At 37.5% G+C, this 23,751-nt stretch overlaps 1 protein-coding gene across 1 annotated transcript in view; it reads right to left on the minus strand.

The window, feature by feature from the left end:
• pcsk6 (proprotein convertase subtilisin/kexin type 6) overlaps window positions 1-23,751 on the minus strand; it is a 156,412-nt gene that overhangs the window by 45,457 nt on the left and 87,204 nt on the right. Inside the window, exons 13-17 of the mRNA XM_065294307.2 lie at window positions 17,654-17,790; window positions 11,719-11,901; window positions 10,857-10,959; window positions 9,148-9,344; window positions 5,602-5,689 (exon numbers count right to left, since the gene is read on the minus strand). Coding sequence (XP_065150379.1) covers window positions 5,602-5,689; window positions 9,148-9,344; window positions 10,857-10,959; window positions 11,719-11,901; window positions 17,654-17,790 — 708 coding nt within the window. The remainder of the gene's footprint in view (window positions 1-5,601; window positions 5,690-9,147; window positions 9,345-10,856; window positions 10,960-11,718; window positions 11,902-17,653; window positions 17,791-23,751) is intronic.

Consider the following 23,751-nt stretch of genomic DNA (forward strand, 5'->3'; position numbering starts at 1 on the left):
GCTCCGACATACACTAGGTGAAGTTTTCACCGTGTGCCCTATCATAGAGAGAGCACACAGGATCGGGCCGTTTGATCCTAAATCTACATCGCCGCGGGTGGTGATAATGAAGTTTCTGAACTACCGGGACCGGGAAACAACCCTGAGAGCAGCCAGGAAGATGACAGAGGTACGCTATGAGAATCAACGGATCGCCTTTTTTCCTGACCTCTCCACGGAGACACGCAAACTGCAGCAGCGCTTCAACGGTGTGAAAACCCAGCTCCGTGCACTGAATATTCGGTATGGCATGTTGTATCCAGCCCATCTGATAATCACACATAATGACAAACGCAGGATTTTTAAATCGGTTGCTGAGGCTGAAGAATACGTTAAGAAAATAAGCTTGCAGACTGGTGGCGACTTCGAGACTTAAACTAAGCCTTGTACTCACTGCTGTTTTCTTTTCTCCTGCATGGAGTCATCGACCAGTTATGGCAATGAAAACTGACAAAATTCAACGGGTAATTTAGTAAGTCGCCCTATGGTTAGAACACGTTACTGGCATGCTTTCTTAAAGTATACCCTTTTTTATTTGTTGTGTTATTGATACAGTCTTATATTTTTATTTACTACGCACTGAGTACACGTTTATGTGCGTCAAGTTTTATTATGGTCCAACGTTTATATTATAGCTAGCCCACGTATGGCTATGTTATTATGTGTACAGATTTACACGTTACCCACTATGTGGATGAAACGTTTTCTATAACCCAAGTTCCTAGTTTTACAGGGTTTAGCATCACATTTCGTTTGGGGAAATGTGTGGGGTTTTGTGTTAAGGGGCTCACTCCATTTTGTTGTTGTTGGGTGTTTAGAGACTTTACATGGCATGAAATTGAAATTAAGAAAAACCTATGTTTGATACCTCAGTCATAAATGTGTCTAGTTGGAACGTAAGAGGACTGAACAAAATTGTAAAGCTTAAACAGGTGCTGGGCAGAATTAAACAAATGAAAAGTACAGTGTGTTTCTTACAAGAGACACACTTGATAGATGAAGATGTGAAAAAGATTAGATCTAGGTGGCCTGGTCAGGTATTCTCCTCTAATTTTACAACTCATGCAAGAGGGGTCGTAATATTGATTCATAAATCAGTTCCATTTGATCTAAAAGATAAATATCTGGATCCATCTGGGAGATTTATTATACTTAGTGGAACTATAATCTCTACACTAGTCAACTTGGTATGTTTATACGCCCCCAATGGGGATGATCCTGCCTTTTACCAAAAATTTTTTTTAACTATGTCAACTTATAGGGGCCACTGCATCATCGGAGGAGATTTTAATTGTGTGTTGCATCCTGCAGTAGATCGTTCAAACAGCTCCGACACATCCCACCAACAAGCTAGGAAAACGATTGGAAAGTTTATGAAAGATCTTAACTTGGTGGAGATTTGGAGACAACTTTACCCGAGTAAAATTGAGTATTCATGTTTTTCTGCAACCTACAAAACGTATTCTCGGATAGATTACTTTTTGGTCTCCTCTGGCCTGGTATCTATGATTCAGAATTGCTGGTATGAGACTATAGTACTCTCTGACCATGCCCCAATCATATTATCAATTAAGTTTCCTAATTATTATTCATCTCCACTACCATTTAGGTTTCAAGCTAAATGGCTGAAGTCCGTAGAATTTGAAAATTTTCTTGAAGAAAAAATAACGGAGTATTTTAATTTCAATAGAGACCAGACCAGTGCATCAATAAAATGGGAAGCATTTAAAGCCTATATAAGGGGGGAAATAATGAGCTACACTAGGCATAAATCCAAAATACATTTAAATAAATTGAAGGAAATTGAAGAGCAAATTAAGGACCTGCAGGCCCAGCTGTATTACTGTGATGACACTGAAAAATATAAAAAGCTTCTCATACTAAAATCTGAATACAATGAACTCACCACCAATAAAATAGCAACTAGTTTACTGTGGTTGAAACAGTCATACTATGATCAGGGTGAGAAGGCAGGAAAACTCCTGGCTTGGAGGCTTAAAAAAATACAGACAAATAGGGCTATTAACTTAATTGTACTTGACAATGGAGATAATTTAGTGGATCCAAAATGTATAAATGATGCTTTTGCAGACTATTATGAAAATTTATATAAATCCCAATATCCAGATAATATGGACAAACAAGATCAGTTTTTGGACCAACTCCAATTCCCAACCTTGTCAGAGGAGACAAAAAATGATTTAGATGGAAAACTGAGCATTCAAGAACTTAAAGAGGCACTCACCCATATGAATATAGGCAAAGCCCCTGGCCCTGATGGCCTGCCTATTGAGCTTTATAAGAGATTTTCAGATAAATTACTACCTCATCTACTTGAAATGTATAATGAGTCCTATGAGAAGGGTATTCTACCCCCATCCTTAAGATTGGCATCCATTTCAGTTCTGTTAAAACCAGGTAAAGCTCCGACAGATATGGGCTCATATAGGCCAATATCCTTGATGTCATGTGACACCAAGATATTATGCAAGGCTCTGGCTCGGAGGATTGAATCACATATTCCTATCTTAATTTCGAACGACCAAAATGGGTTTGTTCTTGGCCGCCAAGCTTTTCACAATTCCCGCCGATTATTGAATATATTATACGAAAAACAATTAGCCATAGATCACGCCTTTCTGTCATTAGATGCCGAAAAGGCGTTTGACAGGATTGAATGGTGTTATCTTTTCGGAACACTCAAAAGATTTGGCTTGGGAGAAAAATATTTGAAATGGATTCAGTTACTATATGCAGAGCCCATAGCCAAAGTTGTAACAAACAGTCAGTTATCAAGATCCTTTAGCCTGGGTAGATCGACACGACAAGGATGCCCACTATCTCCCCTTCTTTTTTTGTTTGCTATCGAGCCACTCGCTATGGCGATACGTAAGTCCCCTGAAATTACTGGTATTCAAATCGGAGGAAAAGAACATCGCTTGTCCCTTTTTGCAGATGACGTTGTTTTGTTTTTAACTGATTTAGGGAGGTCTGTCCAGGCTGTTGGCCAAATTCTGAAGACGTTTGGTGAATTTTCAGGGTATAAAATTAATCAGAAGAAAAGCTCCCTGTTAATGCTGAACAAAAATAACCCCACAATACATACACAGTTTACGTGTACCTATGAAGGTTTCACCTACCTAGGAATTAAAATAAGTCCTGAGATAAAGAACATTGTATCTATTAATTATGATCCCTTAGTAAAAAAGGTAATGGACTCCTTAGAAAGATGGGGTGGGATGCCAATTTCTATGATAGGTCGCATTAATATTATTAAAATGTCCATTCTCCCAAAATTCTTATATCTTTTCCAGTCCATCCCCTTACACATTTCAGCCTCCTTTTTTTTCCTCTTTGAACAAAACCTTTACCAAATTTATATGGAATAGTAAACGCCCCAGGCTGCGACTCTCCCTTCTATATCTGCCCTTTGACAGAGGGGGGCTTAGATTGCCTAATGTCAAGCTGTACTATTGGGCAGCTCAACTTTGTGCTGCTACTTATTATTTCTCTATAACTGATACTCCATCTTGGATACACATTGAGAACAATACATTGAAGCTACCTTTAACATCTTATCTTTATGCAGCCGAAATTAAACAATTATTAAAAAACACGAAAAATCCTTTTCTCAAAAACACTATATCAATCTGGCACCAATCTCATGCTGCCTTGTCGGAAGTATCTAAGCTCTCATGTTTATCGCCAATATGGGGAAATTATAAATTCAAACCAGGAAGAGCAGACATGGGGTTTAGAATTTGGCTGAATAAAGGCTTGAGTACAATTGGGAACCTCTATAGTGAAGGAGTATTGATGTCTTTTGAGCAATTGATAAATAAGTTTGATTTGCCCAAAAAACACTTTTTCAAGTATTTACAGGTCAGAAGTTTTATCACTACCCAACTAAAGTCTACTGTGAAACCCCCACTCTCCACTATAGAGAACATAGCTGTTAACCATCATCAGAGTAGAGGCCTGCTTTCCAAATTTTATAACATTTTACTACTTTCTTCAAAAGAAAGTAGTCTTTCATATTTACAAGCATGGAAAGCAGATTTACAAACAGAAATTACAGATGATGAGTGGAGCAATTCTTGCCTGATGGCACAAAAGCAAACTATTAACACCAGGCTTAGATTGCTGCAGTACAAATGGTTATTTAGAACCTATATTACTCCTGTAAAACTTAACCATTTTAACTCGAAAATTCCTGATGTATGTGTAAAATGTTGTGTGGATAAGGGCACTCTTCTTCATTGTATATGGCAGTGTCCGGAACTCCAGATTTTTTGGAAAGAGGTTACTACATTTATTTCCTCTTTAATTGAATGTAACATGCCTATGGATGGTAAACTCTGTTTACTACACATTTTTCCAAATGGTTTTGAAGGAACCGTAAAAAAGAGGAAGCTTGTTAGTTTCTGTTTATTGCAAGCCAAACATGCAATCGCTCTGAACTGGAAGAACACAGACAGACCAAAGATAAACCAGTGGATAAAACTAATGGCTAATAACCTGGCACTTGAGAAACTGACCTATATTGTGAGAGGAAAACTTGAAGATTTTAAAAGCATGTGGTTGCCCTTTTTGCGCATTGTGAAAGCATGTGACATGTAAACTATACTTTCTGTTGGAGTGAGCAGGGGTTTGTTTGTTTGTTTTCTTTTTCTTCTTTTTTTTTAGGGTGGGGGGAGTTTGTTTTTCTTTTTGTATGTGTATTTGTATGTCTGGAAAACGTTTAAAATTCAATAAAGATATTTGTGAAAAAAAAAAAAAAAAAACACATCTTGGTGGTTTTTGAGCAGAATGAAGTAAAAAGACTAATTTTTTTTAAATTACTAAATTTTATTTTGATTTAAGAGATCCTGCAGTTTCCTCCTATTGCTCAAGTGGAAGTGGAGTTTACTCTAAAAACTTGACACATCAGTTTACATTTTATACAGTTTTTATTACTATATACACATTTCCTGAATTTTCTGGATGTATTCTATTAAAGAGACAGAGATATAATTATATATGATCACTATAACATTGCAAAAACAACAAATCTAAATCTGGCCTAAGACAGTACTGTATGCTGAGATATTTCAGTGAAGTTTAAGCAAACTTAAACATCTTTAAATAAGCTGCATTTACTTGAGTGATTTACAGTTGCAGAAATGTCTTAAATAAGAAAAATAAAGTATTAAAAAAAACTTATTATCATCCTCATTATATTATTATTATTTTCTTGCCCGATTGTCTTAAGCCTAAATGTACGCATACATTTAAACACAAAATAAAAGAGAGAATAAAGTTAAAGTAGTGTGTTACCAATTTTACCAAATTAAAAGTCAAAGTATTCAGAAAAGATTTTTTTGCAGTATATTTACATATTGTATTTATGCTTTTGGAAGATCCTTTTATCCAAAGAAACTCGCAGTGCATTACAAGCTATACATTTTTATCAGTACTTGAGTTCCCTGGGTTCAAACCCATGACCTTTTGCACTGCGAACGCAATGCTCAACCACTGAGATATACAGGAATATACTTGCTCTGATGTTAAAGATTGTATTACCTGAAGCCATTGTTACATGCAGTACACTTGTCTGCATCTCTCAAGCATTTTAAACAATTCTCATAGCACTTCAGACATCGTCTCTGACCTGAAAGAGAGACAGACAGAGAGATCAGACACACATAAGTCAGAGTAAGTGACAAAGAGAAAGAGAGTCAATAAAAATTTGTTTCACTAAAATAAAAAAAACTATTAATTAGAACTTGCTTTTGGTCATATACAAAATAAAGGTGCTTCATGACTCCATAGAATAACTATTTTTCCATAAAAAATGTAACATTCGAAGAACCTTTCATTTCACAAAAGTTTTTGTAGATTATAACAATGTATGAAAGTAATTGTTTGACTGAATGATTTGTCGAACTGACTCTAAGGCATCACTGTGAAAAGTCTTTTAAGCACCTTTATTTTTAGGATTATAGCACGATTATATAGGTTTTCAGGACTTCTTGCAAATTAGCTACACAATTCAAGTATAACTCATGTTTACAGTAGGAAAGACTCAAAGCTCAAAATTTTGTATTTTTGAAGAAAGCTCCCTCTTTATAAAGAGGCCAAAAGCAATGTGACAGTTAACTCAAAAGATGTTTTATGGACACGTATTTTCTAGTTGTTAAATAATTTCCTCATAAATGAATGCATCTGCATTTGGAAGCTGTGGCTGTAAACCCACATCATGTGGTTCTGGGAGATCTTTATGCAAGTGATCCAGACCATATTAAAGTTTCAAAAACACAAGCAGTCCGTCAGATAGGAGGAACATTAGCAGTGACAAGATCAACAAATTGGTAGATTCTGACAAAAAAATAACAACACACTGGTGAAATCCGCAACAACAACAAAAACAAAATCTTGAATTGACATATAAGATTAAAATGGTGGACGATTGCATATCCTCTTCAGGATAAAGAAAACCCCTTTTAGAATGTCTAGAGAAGTGACATTCAGTATACAGCAGAGATGCTCACAAGTCTCTGAGCTCGAGTCCGAGTCAAGTCTGAAGTCTTTGAGCTCGAGTCCAAGTCAAGTCTGAAGTCTTTGAGCTTGAGTCCAAGTCAAGTCTGAAGTCTTTGAGCTCGAGTCCGAGTCAAGTCTGAAGTCTTTGAGCTCGAGTCCAAGTCAAGTCTGAAGTCTCTGGGCTCGAGTCCAAGTCAAGTCTCAAGTCTCGATGTAACTAATAAAACTCTAATTACAAATAAAGAACTTATAAACATTTTAAAGAATATAAACATTAAGTAAGATCTAAAATTAGCATTAGGTACAGAAATTAAATTAAATGAATAATAACACTGTCTTTATTGTAGAAATTAAATATTATTATTATTATTTTTAGAGCAATAGAAGTGATTTTCTGTTTGTCTTGGGATGTTTGATTAACATAAATGACACAGACTTAAGTAGATTAATTGAGGTTACTGTCTCTTTAACAGGGCCGGAGTGGGTAATCGGGAGAACTGGGAGAATTCCCGGTGGGCCGCTTCACCTTTGGGCCGGTTGAGTTTTTTTTTTTTACATTTGTCACGTTAGTGAGTCTATCTTCTCTTAAATGACACTTCACACGTTTAATTTAATTTATCAACCTTTCCTTGTGGAATACACTCTAAAAAGGGCTGGGTTATATTTGACCCATAATGGGTAAATATTGGACAGAACACGCTACTGGGTTAAAATTGACCCAGTGCTGGGTTGTTTTAACCCAACTGTTGGGTTATTATAATCCATGGTTGCATAACAAAAACCCAACATTGGGTTATTTTGAACCCAGCATGGGGTAATTTTTAACCCAGCATGTGTTCTGTCCAATATTTACCCATTATGGGTCAAAAATAACCCCATTCTTTTGTGTAGAGGAATATTTTTGCTAACTTCTCATCTTAAGTGAAATATTATTTAACTTTTACCTTATTTGTTGAACCATAATATTAATAAAAACTATAGTAAGAGCTGAACTGTTGCTTTATTTATTCAATTTGAAAAAGTGCTTGGAATAACACTATGGAAAAAGTGGGCCGGTCTTGGGCCTGAAACTCCCGGGCTGAAAAGTGGCCCCACTCCGGCCCTGCTCTTTAAGAACAAATTAGCCCAGACTGGTTTCTGACTGGTTTCTTAAAACATAAACAAATGTTTTTATTAGAAAAAGAATACTGTGAGATAATTTTGTGTGTGTGTGCCCTGTCAAGAAAAGAAAGATTTTATGTTGGCTTAACTTTTGAAACACTCTCTGTATGTGCACTACTGAGGGCACTTAAACGCGTGCTCAAACACAGGCGGAGGGCGAATTCGCAACAGCGCTTCAGGAAGAAGATGCAACAGTCGCCTTACATAAAAACGTTACGTTGTTTTTCATTGATCTATTCAGCAAATGTATGTTAATGGACTACAGTATGACACAAAGAAGCGCAACTCTGGACCTGACTGGAGCTGGACCGGACACACTTAACCGCATGTGCGTACAGAAATCTGCTCACTTGAGCGCCTTTTTGCGGTTAAATTGTTTAACCATTTAAACAATTGCAAGCCTTAGAAACACGTTAATGATAAACTTACCCTATTTAAATTGCATATTAATCCGCGATCGCATGCGAGCCGAACCGCGGATCCGTCACAGCACTACCCAAAGCTTAAGATGAATGGCACAGCAGCGGGTGGTGCAGTCGACATGTATGTTCGCGGCCGCGCGCGCGGAGCAGAAACGTCACGTGTTACGTCGTGGGCAGGTTGTAGGTAACGGAGGGAGGGGTATGACAGCGAGCTCATCAGACGTTTCCTAAAAATAGACATTGTTCACGAGTCGCGTGGCTCGAGTTCGAGTCGAGTTAGAAGTTACTGTGTGTGCGACTTAAGTCGCACTCGAGTCCAAGTCTTAAACTTGAGTCCCCATCTCCTGATACAGTACATTTTGTTTTTGAAATTATTTATATACATACAATATATTTAAAACAGGCAACACCAAAAGGAGCAGTCAAACACAGCTTTAGACCTTAAAGTTTTGTATTATCATTTTTCCCATTTACCAGTGAGAGAAATATTTGGGAATCTGGATGCAATTCATGGCTGTGTATGTGCAACTTATCCATTCATGCTTCCATTAAACACGTATCCCACAAACATCTGCTCCACACGTGCAGCTTCGCATGTGTTCAACAGCTGAGGCCGCGTGTACAAACATCAATAAAGCAAGTCAAACTCTTTTCTGGCCTTTATTGTCTTTGTACGCATCACAGGCAGAGTGTGAAAGATGGCCAATCAACAAGCTCATTCAAAAACACATCCCACAAGCATACGCAAAATGGAACAAGGTGGGCCTGTGGATCTCTGAAGCTCTGCTCCTATGGGCGGCTCACTATTGTTCAGTGCAAACAGACTTTGTGCTATAGGTCTGGCTATATAGTTTGTTAAAACATAGATACACTGAGATCTTCTGAGCAGAATATTAGACATTTAAAGAGTCTGTATTGAACAAACATGGAATGTGAGTGTTTCACAGGATCTTTGTCACTGCATGTGGTTATCATCCAAATCATCCAATGGCTTTATTTGACTCACCCTCATCGTGAAAAAAGCCAGCGGGACAGATCTCTATGCAGGTGTTGTCCTTTGAGTAAAAATAAAGCCCTCTCCTGCAGGACCTGCATTCATTGGTTCCTCGTCCAACACATTTCTCACAGCCTCTGCTACAGCGTTTACACCTCCTGGCCTTTCCATCCTCAAAGTAACCCAGTGGACAGTGGCTAACACATGTCCTATGAGAAGAGAAAGAGACAAACTGAAGGAATAGGTCACACAAAAAATATTACAACTTCATTATTATTTACTCACCCACATCTAGTTCTCAACCAGTACTCTTTCTTTAGTGAAATATAAAAGGCAAAGCACCATAAATTTCCATACAACATTCCAAGTCTTCTGAAGTTATATGATCCCTTTATAAATTGCAATTCTCTGATCCTACCCCTAAAATCTGATTTGCAGTCATGTTATTAAAACTTTCATTCATGCGTACAAAAGCCAATATATTTTGCCTTCAATGACATCATAGCTGGTGCAAAGCATCCAAAGGTCTCCAACCCTAATCAAACACATGCATGTCATTTTCAAGTAATCTTCAAGACTTTGGTTAGATTATCTGCTGTGTTTGATTAGTGTTAGAACAAAACTCTGTAGGACCTTGGCCTTCCAGGATTGGAATTGCTCATTCTTGCCCTATGGAGAAAACTAATTTTAGCCACATGCATCCATTCCTTTGGTCATGAATATAACTGAAGACTATAGATGAGCATTGGAACATACTTCAACTGGAAAATTGAGAGCTTTGCCCTCTTGCTCCCTTTTCACCATCCCGGTCTGGTACAGCACCTGCATTACAGCCTGCTGCACCGATCCACCTATTGATCTTAAAAGGACAATACACTTTTTTTTGTCTGATATGGATTCATCCCCACTGCGGCTACGCCTTAAGATCCTGTCCATGAATATGAACAACAGATAAGGGGCACGCCTGTTGGAGACCTACCAAGAAGGACACACCTTTTGCACCTGTTATAGTGACTGCCCATTTCCTTAGCTGAGGTCACATAGATAATTAAAAAAGTTATGAAGAGGCGACAGGAGTGGACAAGATTTGCCCTGAGTTCCTGAAGACAATGAATGTTGTCAGGGATGTCACTGGATTGCAAGAGAATGACTGGCACATGGGTGTTGTTGTTCCCACAATCAAATAAATTGAATGTTCCAGTCATTGAGAGATCACACTTCTCAACTTGCCAGGGAATGACTATGCTAGAATGCTTGGGAGAAGAATCTGGCCAATTGTTGAACCTCTGCTGGAGGAGGAACAGTGGACCAGGTTTTCATATTGGCAAGATTCATTGCGGGGGGATTGATTATTCAGTCTACATGTGTTTCATAAACCTGGAAAATGCTTGCAAACATGTACCTCAGGGTGTTTTGTTGGGGGAGTATGGAGTCTGATTGATAACTTTTATGGTGTTTCTTATGGAGCTTTTAATCCACATTTGTTGAACAGCTTCGACATTCTGCATATCATCTAATTTTGTGTTGCATAGAAGTGAGATAATGATATCAAACCAAAAGAGATTGGTAATTAATTGACAAAAAATGAAAAAAAATTTTTTAGGTCATGGTCAAATGTTTCAAAACAAAAACACTGCAGAGGTTAGGGGACCAGGAAAACACTTTAGAAGAAAACTTATCTGCTTTGTAGTATAAAAAAGTAAAAAAAATAGCTGTTTCACCTGCCCGTCTTTAGGTTGCCAAGGCTGTAGTGAATGCAGTTCAGGCAGTGATCAGAATCTGGTCCATCACAGCCTTGATCTCCACATTCAAGATGGCACGGACCTAAAACAGTCACAAACCAGCAATGCCATCATTTACGTCTTAGAACTTACACAAGGAACCCATTTTGATGGGTTTACATAAATTTTTTATGTCAAAGTAACTGTTAACTCTTTCCTCGCCATTGACGAGTTATCTCGTCAATCTGCAGTGCCGCTATTATCCACCAGGTGGTCTGCAACTTATAAAACCCGGAACTATTGCCCTAGTGCAAACAGCTGTATGTCCGTGTATGTTTTAAAGATCGCTCTGCATTTGATCTCTATCAAAAGTCCTTCACAAAAATTTAATTATCTCAGCTTTTTGCTCAAAATTTTGTGTTTTTGATGAAACCTACACATATTTGAGAGGTGATAAAAACAAAACACATGAAGATAGGATGAAACATATTTTTTTGTTTGAAAGCAGAGGGTCTGTTCTTTTTTTTCATATATATGTATGTATGTTTATATATTTAAATAGGAGCATTTTCTGGAAGGCATTAAACTTTTGTGTAAATCATGAAAAATGCTGGCGGCGAAAGAGTTAATAAGTGATACTAATAAAGTACTGACGTTTACATTTTGAAAAACCAGGTCAATGCAACATGCCTCCTCCTAGCTCAACCAATAGTGTGAGTTTAAGGTGTGGCTAGCTGTAATGAGCCGTTTAGCAAGGCCATTATTTTCAAACAATGTCTACATAGAACAAAGCAATTAAAATATTTTGTCAAAGAGCATAAAACTCGCAGCATGGTTTGCCCTCAGGTTTTCTCCACAGTACCATTATATTCCTCCTCTTCTTCCTCTTCTGGCTCAGGCACACCTGGCAAAGACTCTGGAATTTTTATCTCCCTCGCTGCAATGGGAATCTCCAGCATCCTGGACCGAGAGTGGTGGGAACTTTGAGATTGGTAGGGGTGCTCAGACGTGCCATGAAGGATTAATGTCCACTCCTTCAGCTTACCTGAGAGAGAAGAAAATCAAAGGAGGGAGCACTGAAGCATGAGAAAATTGTTCTGTTATGCATAACAAAAGAAAACTAGGAATCAAAAAACTTGAATCTGCTGCACAAAGTTAATCTCTAAATCTCACCTAAACCAGAAATGTTGTCATTCACATACACAACATACTTGACACAAGTATGTAAAGTCTTGTGTAGCCAGAACTTTGAATACACAGAAAAAGATCTGGTTCACATTAAAACTGAGTCCATGAACCCAATTATAAAGAAAGACTCTTGTTAAATGCTATTGCAGTTTCTGGCTGAAAAACATGTATGTGATCAGAATTTCAGCCCATCCAGTTATACAACATACACTAACAAATACTTACTTTTTCACTAAAGCAAATGATGCAATCAAACTAAATACTGTGGTACAACCTACAATGACTGTGTTATAATGGCTTTGTGCACATTTCTGACTTTATGTACCAGTGCAGTTGTACGTGAATGTCAATCCAGATGACAACATACTGAGGTAAACTGGTGGTGCATTTAAAATGTCTGTAATGTAGATTTTTACTAACCCAAACAGAACGACACTTTTTACAACTATCCATCTTTTTTTACAGCCCACATAAAAAAGAATGCCAATAAAACAAACAGAAAGCAAACTCAAAGGACATTTTAAAAGCTGGTGGGCTGCTTTTAGCATCGCTGGCTCTCGACATGCGGGTTGTTGCAAAAGAAAGTGTGACTGCAGCATGGTTTTGCTTTCTAACAAACGTTTGGCTAACTTCTAAAGCAGGAATGTAATCCTATAATGCACTGTGGTAAGATAAGTCAGAATATCCATTCAAGAGACAGGAGAAATACAGATTTCAGTGTTGCACTTCCTTCTTTCAATGATGAAAATCATCATTTCAAATTTCTAACTGTGATACTATAAATGCTTAATATTAAATGAGTACGTTCTCAAGTTAATAATCAAGTAAACAATCAGTGATAAAATAAGAACAGAGGAAAACAATTGAAAATAGGACAAACAAGAACAAAGTTAAAGTGCCCATCTTATGACTGCTTTTCCAAAAGTTAAAGAGGTGTATGAGTTTCATAAAACATGTTTCAAAAGTTGTTTGCTCGAAATAGCTTGTAGGAAAAGATTGTTACCCATCTCTAGTAGCCTCTGTTTCAGTGCATTTTCGATTGTCCCGTTTTGAGGTGGTCATTACATATTTATGAGATGCTGCTCCTTTGATCACGCCCCACTATTAACGTCATATGCGCATATCGCGAGCAGTGCAGACTGTATTATTATTTTTATATATTATTATTAACGGTTTATGTATTGCCAACAGACAAATCAAGCAAAAAAGTATCACTAATAAGTACACTCCAGGAGAAGAAACTCAGAGTAAATTGTGATGTAGCAGTCTTAACAATACACTCGTTTTGCCCTGGACAACGCTAACATATTCTCGCTATAAAACATTTTCAAACACATTTTTTTCGCAAATTACAGAAATTAAGACCCAGCGGGGGATGTATACTGGTTGTGGACAGCATGCTAATTGCTAGAAGCTAGCGGTTGGTCCGCCGTATCTTGGGAAAGTGATAGAGACTTGGGGGTATGTCAGCCTCATCGGAAAAGCCGGGTCGGTAAGGCCCGGTCTTGGTGGTTTGGCAAAAACTATTACTTTAAGTCTATGTTGAATTGTGAAATAAAAACCTCATTTGATTTAATGGGTGGAATAATATTAATGTGTCATTTGCTGTGCAGATGCAGGTCGGAAATCAATAGGCACGGGCAGACTGAGGGTCTAAAACCCAAGACCATTTAGACTTCATTCCATACAAGCTGATAGACAGTTGTTTTTAAACCGTCCTGTGCTTATTTTTATTCACAGTCTGTCTGAAGACTGATAAGTAAGGGATAATGTAGAGGCAGCCGGTAGTTATTGGGAAATAAGCCCCGACAGTGTGATCAGGACCCGACGCGAAGCGGAGGGTCTTGTATCACACTGAAGGGGCTTATTTCCCAATAACTACCGGCTGCCTCTACATTATCCCGCTTATTACACGGCTACTTGCCACATAAGAAAAAAAACTGGACATGAATATGAATTTGAAACATTTTATTGGCATATTTGTTTTAAATTAACATTTTTATCCTTCCGCGAAACTTTGCACAGATGCATAAAATGATCGTAATACCTTATTAAGATCCTCTGCTTCATACTTGTCTGTCTCCATTTTTTTCTCTTTAACCAGTCTTTGAGAAGTTTTAATGCCCATTCTGTATTTTTTTATATGTTGGCTTCGTAGCTGTCATGCTCTATTTTGTCAAGTTCAGTCTCAGTAAGCTGTCTGTGTCTTGTCGTGGTTGTCGAGTGTTTGTCACAAGATGGCGCCAAACAGACAGTAATCTTTATTGATTTTTATTGGCGCGGAGCGATTTTACTCGTGAAAGTAGTCCGGCTATGCGTTATTATTTTGGAGCGGTTATTATTTGAAAAGAACGAACCTGCAAATGTCTCAACTGACCAATCAGAATCAAGCATTCCAGAGAGCCGTGTAATAAAGGGGTTTAATTACAGCGCGATTTGTGGGTTCGAGTCAAAAGGGTCGGGGAAGTAACCAAAATAAATTAGTGCTTGTGTTGGAAAACAGGGTGTTCTGTTAATTACTGGAATTATGTCCCGTGGAAGACGTTGAATTGTTTGTTCATGAGATTGGGGTGCAGGGTTGCTAGCCTAGAAGATGTACATGTGCATGAGTAAAATAATGGCAAAAATGTTCACAAAGTTGTCTACATTTTTTATGAGATTTTGTATTTTTTCAACAAAATATGAAATTATGCAAAAAAATCGCCATTTTGCTAGAATTCACGCACATATTATTTTATGTCAGTGGTCAAAATTTTGAAGTTAGACCGATGCTGCTCCAATACTTGACGTTGTATTTCGAAGCAGACAGGTATTACAGCAGCTAGTTACAAGTGAGCCTAAGAATAAAAAACAGTATTCTGATTGTTATTATCATATTTGCATAACAGTGAGCCGGCCCACATGGCCCAGCGGGAAAACGCCCAGGGCTCCAGATGGCTGTTCCGCCCCTGACCGCACACTTGTCAAACTATAACTGGTATTTCTGTTGTTTCAAATCTGCACAGATAAGAAGGTATTGAGCTTAAGCAAAACAAGACAGAAAGTCATTATAAGCAGATGCTATATTTCCTTTAGGCTGGATTGTTATTTGGCATGAGATTTATTTTGTCAGTGTGAGATGGAGCCCCAAATGTGTGTCTCACGCCAAATGTGTGAGAGTTGTCAACCCTGGTTTTAAAAATACTTTACCTCAAACTATGCTGAAATCAGGTGTGAGAACTTTAGGAGTGCAACCTGTATGTTGCACAGACTATGCCTATGTAAAGAAGAAAATGTCAGCAAAATTTAGTGCACATCATTGAACAGCATAAATACCCCATGCGTGCGTGAGTTTCTGGCCGGTACGTAGTCTTTGCTGTAATGGTTGGTAATGACAGAGAGCATAAACCATTTGATGTTTGAAACGTCTGAAATAAACTTTAGCGACGTTATGTTAATTAACCCTCACTTGTCTCTGTCAAGTAACGCGGCAGATAGCACTTGATCATTTAAAATCCTATTTTGCATATTTTGAGAAAATTACAGTGTTTTTTGACCTTGCATGCATTTAAACCTGTTCTCCGGGACTTATAAACAGTGATAGGATGCTTAAAATTGGCATCTTACTGGCTCTTTAATTCATTCCCTGCCATTGACGAGTTATCTCGTCAATTAAGAGAAAACATTTGAATAAAAAACATGTTCCTGATGAGTTTTTTATGGTACTTTGTAATACCGTGATTTCCTCTAGATGGATACCGCTCTTACCCAATTGATAAAAAACTAAAGCAAAAATTTATTTATTAATTTTACACTTCGTGTATGTTTTGATAATCGTTCTGAATCTGATCTTTAACAAAATTTCTTTACAAAAATGCAATTATTTCAGCTTTTTGCTAAAATTTTGAAGAAAAATAAATATAGGATCAAAAGTTAATGTTTTTTCGTTTTGTTTGTTTGTTTATTGTTTGTTTGAAAGCAGCAGGTCTGTTCTTTCCTTTGATATATTTGAATGTTTATATGTTTTAGAAGAAATTTTCCTGGAAGGCATTTTGTGAAACTGTTGGAGGGCAACTTTTCAAAAAAAAAAAAAAAAAACATGTGGGTACCTATATAGTACCTATATATAATGTAACTGGACCATCCTTGGTTATCTTGCAACGTTAGGAGATCGTAAAGTGACTTTGTGAATTGGTAATTCAATGGTAATATCATTAGGGCCTGCAACGTTGCAGTTACATTACCAGTCAACCATGAAATAAATTACATACCTGGTATGTATTAGCTGGGGAGGCCGGGATTAAGCCCATTTAAAGCAAAATTATTTTTCTCGCAATGACAATGGGATTATGTTTTTTTATTTTATTACTCAGCCCCTCACATCCAGTGTAGATACCAGGTGCATACACTACAAAACATTTGTTAACCACTTACATACATTTTCGTGAGAATTACAGCAATTAGGTCATTTCTTCAAGAACAGATGATTAACTCACCCTAGGGGTGCAACGGATCACAAAACTCACGGTTCAGATCACATTACGGTTTTTGAGGCACGGATCGAATCATTTTTCGGATCATCAAAAAAAAGTATGGGAAAAATCTAATAACAAATCAAGAAATTTCAAACATTAATAAAAAAAAAAGAAAAAAAAGTTGCACATTATGCAAGGTCTAAAATCATTAGGTACAGAAATCAATTGAATAATAACACTACATTTATTGTATTAATTAAATAATTATATCATAAATTAATTATTATATTTTAAAGCTTCAGAAGTGATTTTTTCTTTGTCTTAGGTTGTTTGATTAACATTAATGAGACAGACTTAAGTAGGTCAATTAAGCTTACTGTCTCTTTAAGACCAAATATGCACAGACTGCATCTCTCTCTGTGTGTGCACTACTGAGTCCCCTTAAACGCGTGCACACACACACAAACAGAGGGCGAATTACAAACTGTGCAGCATAAACAGTCTCCCACATAAAACATTACGTTGTTTTTTATTGCTCTGTTAGCCAAATGTATTTTAATACACTACAGTATGAGAGAGAGCAGCGCAACTCTCTGAAGTTTACACATCAAGATGTTTGAAGGATGATCATGTGGGACTTGATCTGGACCGGACACATTTAACCGCACGTGCGTTTGTGCGTAAAGTAAACTGCTCACTTTAGCGCCTTTTTGCAGTTAAAAAGTTTAAAATCACTTGAATGTTAACATTTGCAAACCTTTGATACCCTTACAAATGATAAACTTTCCCTATTTAAATTTGCGCATTAATCCGCAAATCACATGCGAGCCTAACCGTGGGTCGTGATCCGTACGAATCACGGATCAACTATGATCTGTTACACCACTAACTCACCCCCTAAATTGGTCGACTTTTCTTCATTTATATCATCTACAGTGTAATTGGCTGGATTAGTTACACCAGATTATGTGGCGATAATAAATACTAAAGCATCTGTGATAGCTCTAGACTGGAGTTTTGATGCAGACCTTGGAAATTTGTCCGCACCAGCAAAATCCAGCACAAAATCCTGTAGTGTGAGCTTGCCCATTAGACAGACTTCTTAAATCCTTAGTAGACTCCTAAAGAAACTGCACTAATCCTCATGTTCCTTACCCAAAACCTCAGGATTCCGTAGCTTAGCAGGCGAGTCGGATATCTCCAGGGTCCACGTACCCTCCGCTCTTTCCCCCCAACAATGCACCGTCATGAACTCCCAGTTCCTAAAGCCCTCATTGGAGTTATCAAACAATCTGTAAGGTAGCAAAAACAGAAATGGTAAAAGTTTTAGAGAGAGTAAAAGATAAATGACACAGATTTATCTGTCCTTGTCTGAAGTGCTTTCAAACCTCTCAGTCAATCAAACGAGCACTGAGTTTTGTTTTTATGTTGGAGGCAACAAGGAAGGCATATACAAGACGACTAAAGCAATTCAGTTCATTGCTGTCTAAATCAATTTCATACTATGTTTGTATTAATGTTTTTAAGCAGCTGCCAATTATGTCTCATTAGTCACAGTGTGATGTGTTTTATTTGTTTCATGTGACCCATATTGGCAGATTGAGTCACAATGAGCAAATTTTCAAAAACGGTTTATCTACATTTTGACATTCTCTATTAAAAAACTTCAAAACGATGTATGATTTGTTGGAATTCAACCAAAAACTATTTTTTTTTTTAAAGTTGATAGAGTCAGCAAAATCAATATTGAGAAAAATCGAGAAGGTTCAAAATCAAACCACTGCATTCATATCTTAAAATTACTGTTAAAACTTATAGATTTGGCACACACAAAGTGAAATACAATATCTATGGGAACATACATGTTAAACTTTTTCTTTTCTTTTATTGTTTGATTGACATTGAGAAAGACAGCTTTAGGATCTACTGTAATGCAAGGACCTAAGGTGATACCTCCTCAATAATGAATTGTCAGTGAACTTTGGCTTTGTGTAGTAAATCCTGCTCCATGTGAAAGCAGGTGATGTCGATTTACTACTAATCAAAGAACCGGCTTTACTGACGAGTTGTGCATGATAACAATCACATGCGATTTATCATTCAGCCCTATGTTTGTCTATATCGCACCTGTGTGCATGCTTCGGATCTGTCAGTCAGGGCAATTTCGACCAAATTGACATTTTTTACTTTCTTTTGTCTGTAGCTCAAAATTAGACAGTGTGCATTCTGATTCATAGAAAGCACGGGTCACATATATTGACACACTGGTTGGTCATCAGAAAGCCTACACACAATCTGCACCTTTAGAACTAAAGCTGATTTCTGCAAAACATTAACAGCAGTAATTGAGAAAGTTGTAGACATAATCTATCTCCTGTATGCTTGCTGATTTTAATATTCTGGCTTATTTTATTATATTATAAGGTATCAGTAAGAGTGTGTCATTCACAGCTTTGTTCAACACATTTAATGTAGTTCCATATCCCAGGAATATGCAAAAAAAAGAGTAATCAACCCCCCCTCCAAAGCAGCACATTGTTTCTTTGGGGGGGATTCATTGATGATGCAGGCACATCTGTTTCCCGCTCGCACCGATCCAATCCTGACAGCAGTGTCAAGTTTTTTTTTTTAAATATTGGGTCTAATGGCAGCAGCGTCAAATGTGATTCTTTTTGGCCTTCTGCACATTGGACCATCTCAATGGTGACAATCTGTAGGTTTATTCTTATTATGCCCTGTTAGGTCATTAGAAGTAGGGATGCACGATCTTGATTTTTCTTGGCCGGTTTTTATACCGGTTTTCTTAACAAGCAAATTGGTTGATTCGGATCCGATTTCCGATTTTTTTTCTTATCAAGCAACAAACAAGAAAGAATGAAAGTATACATAAACAATATGTTTATTTGGTATTTAACAGGCTAAACTTGATTTGGCTATTGAAACTAATAACTGTAACTGTGCAGTAGGCTATGTTCAATACAAACATAAGTGGTTAAATGAGACCATGACATGGATGGCTTAGTGAGGGTTGAATGTCTTGCCTGTTTTGCATTATCAACAGACTTTTGATACTTATTGTGTTCTATCAGGTGATGAACTTAAATGTCTGACCAAGTTTGTTGTGGTGAATGCAGGGCTCTCAGGTTTTTTTTTTTAAAGTTTGGAGTGAGATAACATCTGTTAGGGGAGAGGCCCCTCTGCCCCACCAAATTCTCAAGTTTTTGCTAGCAGTTCAATGTTACCTATTATTCATAACTGACCAGCACAAATATAAATTATAACAATTGTTAAGTCTGATAAAAGACAGACAAATTTATCCAAATTAAATAAATTGCTCTACATATTAAAAAATACAAATGTATCTAAATTAAAATGAAATCTGTTTTATATACAGAAGGATTGCAGCACCTGCCATCAGAGAATATTATAAGCTGTGTTAAAGAGAGAGATAAGGTTACATGTTTAGTACTACATGGCAATAATAATGAAATACATCTCTGGTCCTTTCATTAATTTCAGGAAGTCTCTACGTTAGTTTCAGGTAAGCTAAAGCTTCTGATTGCAAAGCAGTTGGAGAGTTTTTTAATAAATCAAGCATGATCTAACACGTATTTGGCTATATTCATGAAACCTGCATTATTTACCGCATTTATCGGATCTTGCTCTTCTAACTTTCACTCTGTGCGTGCACGCGCCGCGCATCCACGTGATTGACATCAGAGGAGGGCGAGAAAAACTAGAGACCGCTAAACTCGACAGATAAATTACCTGCGCCTCTTCCATTAATTGTATATAGCAGGAAAAGTTATCAGTCTCTTAGAAATACAAGGTGTGAGTGTGTAAACTGACTGAAATGCGTGTTTCTCACAGTGAATGCGTGAGACTTGAGAGCCCTGCGAATGTACTGTTGTTAATGTACTGTTGTTAATCTCCGCGATTAACTTGTCCTTTCAGACATTGCAGCTTGCAATCTTAATGTCCTGATTTCGAAATGCTTTTACACAAAACACATGTTTGCGAATGATAAAAATGTAGTCTGTGCACGCGGGTGCACTTCCGGAAAAATCGGCCGAAAAAATACAAAAACGGCCGGTTGCCGATCGCGCAAAAACCGGCCGGTTCCGATCTCTGGCCGGTCAACCGGTGCATCCCTAATCAGAAGGGTATGTGAGAAAGTCTTCTCAGTGGAGAAGATCTGATAAATTTTTGGTTTGTTTTGGAGCTGTTAATACGGGTCACCCCGCCTCCAGGCAGACCATTAGTAAAGGACAGACACAAATCCTTATGGCATAGTGGGAATTCATTGCCCAAAGTGTCTTTTCATGATGCAGCATCAAGTTAACTCGAAACGGAACGTCTCGGTTATGACTGTAACCTTCTCTGAGATAGAGAACGAGACACTGCATCTCATTGCTATAACTCCTTGTGTCTGCAGCGCTCTCTTCATTTTCCAAAAGCAATAATGCGTTGTTGGTGCCTCCGTTTTATACCTTCTGGTTCTGTTGCACTCGTGACGTCATCACTAGCTAAATAAAAACAAGTAAACTGCCTTTGTTCAGGTATCATATCTAACTACTACACTGAGCTAATGTTACTGATGTATAAAATTTTAACCTCTCTTAATAGCAGTGATCTATGTTTGCTGTCTGCCCTCGTCTTTAGGAAACCAAACAATTTTTATTGGGGTCAGTTTAACCACCATCCAGACTGATGAACACATAAAAATTTTTAAGGATCACAGACATCCCACCTTACTAAAACTCATTTACCCCCCCCAGAAAAAAATTGCTAAAAAGCATGTAAACTATGCACACAATATTTACTTTCACACTGACAATTGCATTTTTTGTGTGTATTGCGCCAGCATTGAACATCTAAAAAACTGCTGACTTTTCCAAATAATATCCCTTATATTATTCACATTTCTGTATTTCAAAACAACCAAAGCATTTACCCAGTTAACACACGATGTACCATTTACTATACGTAATTTATTTATCATTTTTGGTCATTTGACTTCTCTATGATATCCTAACGTTGCAAGATAACCAAGAACATTTTAGATATTCATACTTTTTCAACATAACTGTCCCAAGGAGGTTATTTCATTGCCATTGCAATTAAACATTCATTTGCTTTTCTATCTAAGTTAAATTGTTAGAGACGTTTTTTTGGTCTCAATATTGGAAATCTGTCCTTAAGACAGATTAATTCTCTTTACATAAGAAAAAAACAGCACGCACCTCCGGTCTTTAGTTGAACTCACAGAACAGAGCAACACAGCAGAACGGCGTCTGACAGGACTGGTTGTTTCTCTGAACTGAGAAGCATGTAATTTCACAAAACTTGTTTTAGTTGCTTAGAAGATATGAAAACAGCATTAAAACTGACATATTAGGGTAAAGTCTCACAGAATCTCGTCTGACAGCAATAACAGTAAGTTTTTTTAAGGTGCCAAGTACTGATGGGAATAGCTTATAAAAACATTGCTTTTACCTTAGCTGATGAGTATCTTTCAGGAGACATCTGAGTACTCTAACCTCTTTTATATGTGAATACATAACATGAGTTTTTTTTTATCGCTCTCAACAGAGATGGAATATGTTACCATCATTTATTTGTTAAAAATTTATTTATTTATTTATTAAAAACACTCTATTTCACAGTAATTGTGCAAAGTTAATCGTGCAAAAACAATAAAGAAACCCCACCCCTATATCAAGTTTAACTTAATATATGAAGCAGGGCAATCCATGATCATTGCGATACACATTATCATTAGTGTACCCTCAAGCTCTGTGTGTCCAGCATTAACAAAAGCGTGATTCTCATTTGCTTATGCACCCTGCCGACCAGTTGAACCGAAGCTTCTCTTGAGGTCTTGGACCTAGTGTTCCCTTTGAACTCTCTGCATAAAGATAAAAAGCTTTGACCCCAGGCTTCGTCTAAAATCACATCAATAATGAGTGCATATTTTTGAATTTGGCCCTTTCGTCACCCTTCTTAACAGGCTCTCATGGTATTCTCTGCATTAAATCTGAATGCTTTTTCTCTTGCTGCCAAATTGAGAGGGTTTAAGCTATCAGGGGATGGTAAATCTGATGTGCTTTGGACTTGGCAGTGTGCATATTGAATAAATGACATTAGGAAATGTCCCAACCACAGCGTCCTTCTCCAACACTAGTGATAATTCAAGGCAAATGTCTTTCCTGGCAATTCCCAGGACGATCCATCAACTGTATCATTCATTCTTTAGTGCTGAAAGCCTGCGGTGAGAGACTGCGAGCGTCGGGCAAATGCTGGCCCTTAATAAATACTCTCCAAATGCGGGAAGCCCCATTAGGCTGTCATGTCTGTTATCGCTAAAGCAGACACTCGGTGGGAGATGACTGTGCAGGGGTGGATTTTGACAGGTCTTCTGTAAATAAGTATTGAAGCATCATAACAATGAGTTTGCTGTGAAGAGTTGAGAAAGAGATGTCAATAAAGAATGACTTGCATTGTTACAAAAAGCAGAGAGTGGCATTTTATTATAACTTCTTCAGCCATCTGATGTCAGAAGAGACATACTTTCCCAAATGAAATCACATAAAAAGCCCCCAGCTGTGACCGAAATGTTTTTGGGTTTATGTGCTTTCGAAAAATGGTTCTGGACTGGTTGAGACAGCAGGGGGGGAAATCGTACAGTATGTATACAGTCATCAGCTGAATATCACAAAATAACCTATGAAAGGGTAAGAAGCAGTAGGACCTTGTATTACACTGAAAGAGTTTTTTTTAATGACTGTTTGACATTATTCGCATTTAATTAACATCAATGATCACTTTTTAAATAATAAATAGACATTCAATATTAATTTGAGTTGTCATATTTTTTATAAGACTTTGACTCTGTTCACACTGGAAACATTAATGCTCAGTTCAGATTTTTTCCTCAGATTCTTTTTTTTCATGGTCCTGAGCTACATCGCTAGCCTGGTGCAACCAGACTCTCGTACATTCATTTCATTTGTACAGAGAGTCTGGCCACGCTCCATTGCAAAGCGTTACTTCCGTGAAGGAGGGTCCTCTGTTGAAGTTTAAACCTATTGGATCTGCCCAGAGTCACTCTGAATCTGCCATAACCAATCGCTAACATTTGGTCGTGACGTATGTCACTCAGTCTGGCGCAAGACCTCAACGTCTGCGTTCTTAGCCACTCCCCGCTGTTCGCTGATTGGACCTGCAGATTTTTGCCGGAGAAAACGAAACTC

Source organism: Paramisgurnus dabryanus, chromosome 2 (genome assembly GCF_030506205.2).
Source record: "Paramisgurnus dabryanus chromosome 2, PD_genome_1.1, whole genome shotgun sequence".
NCBI classification, from domain to species: Eukaryota; Metazoa; Chordata; class Actinopteri; order Cypriniformes; family Cobitidae; genus Paramisgurnus; species Paramisgurnus dabryanus.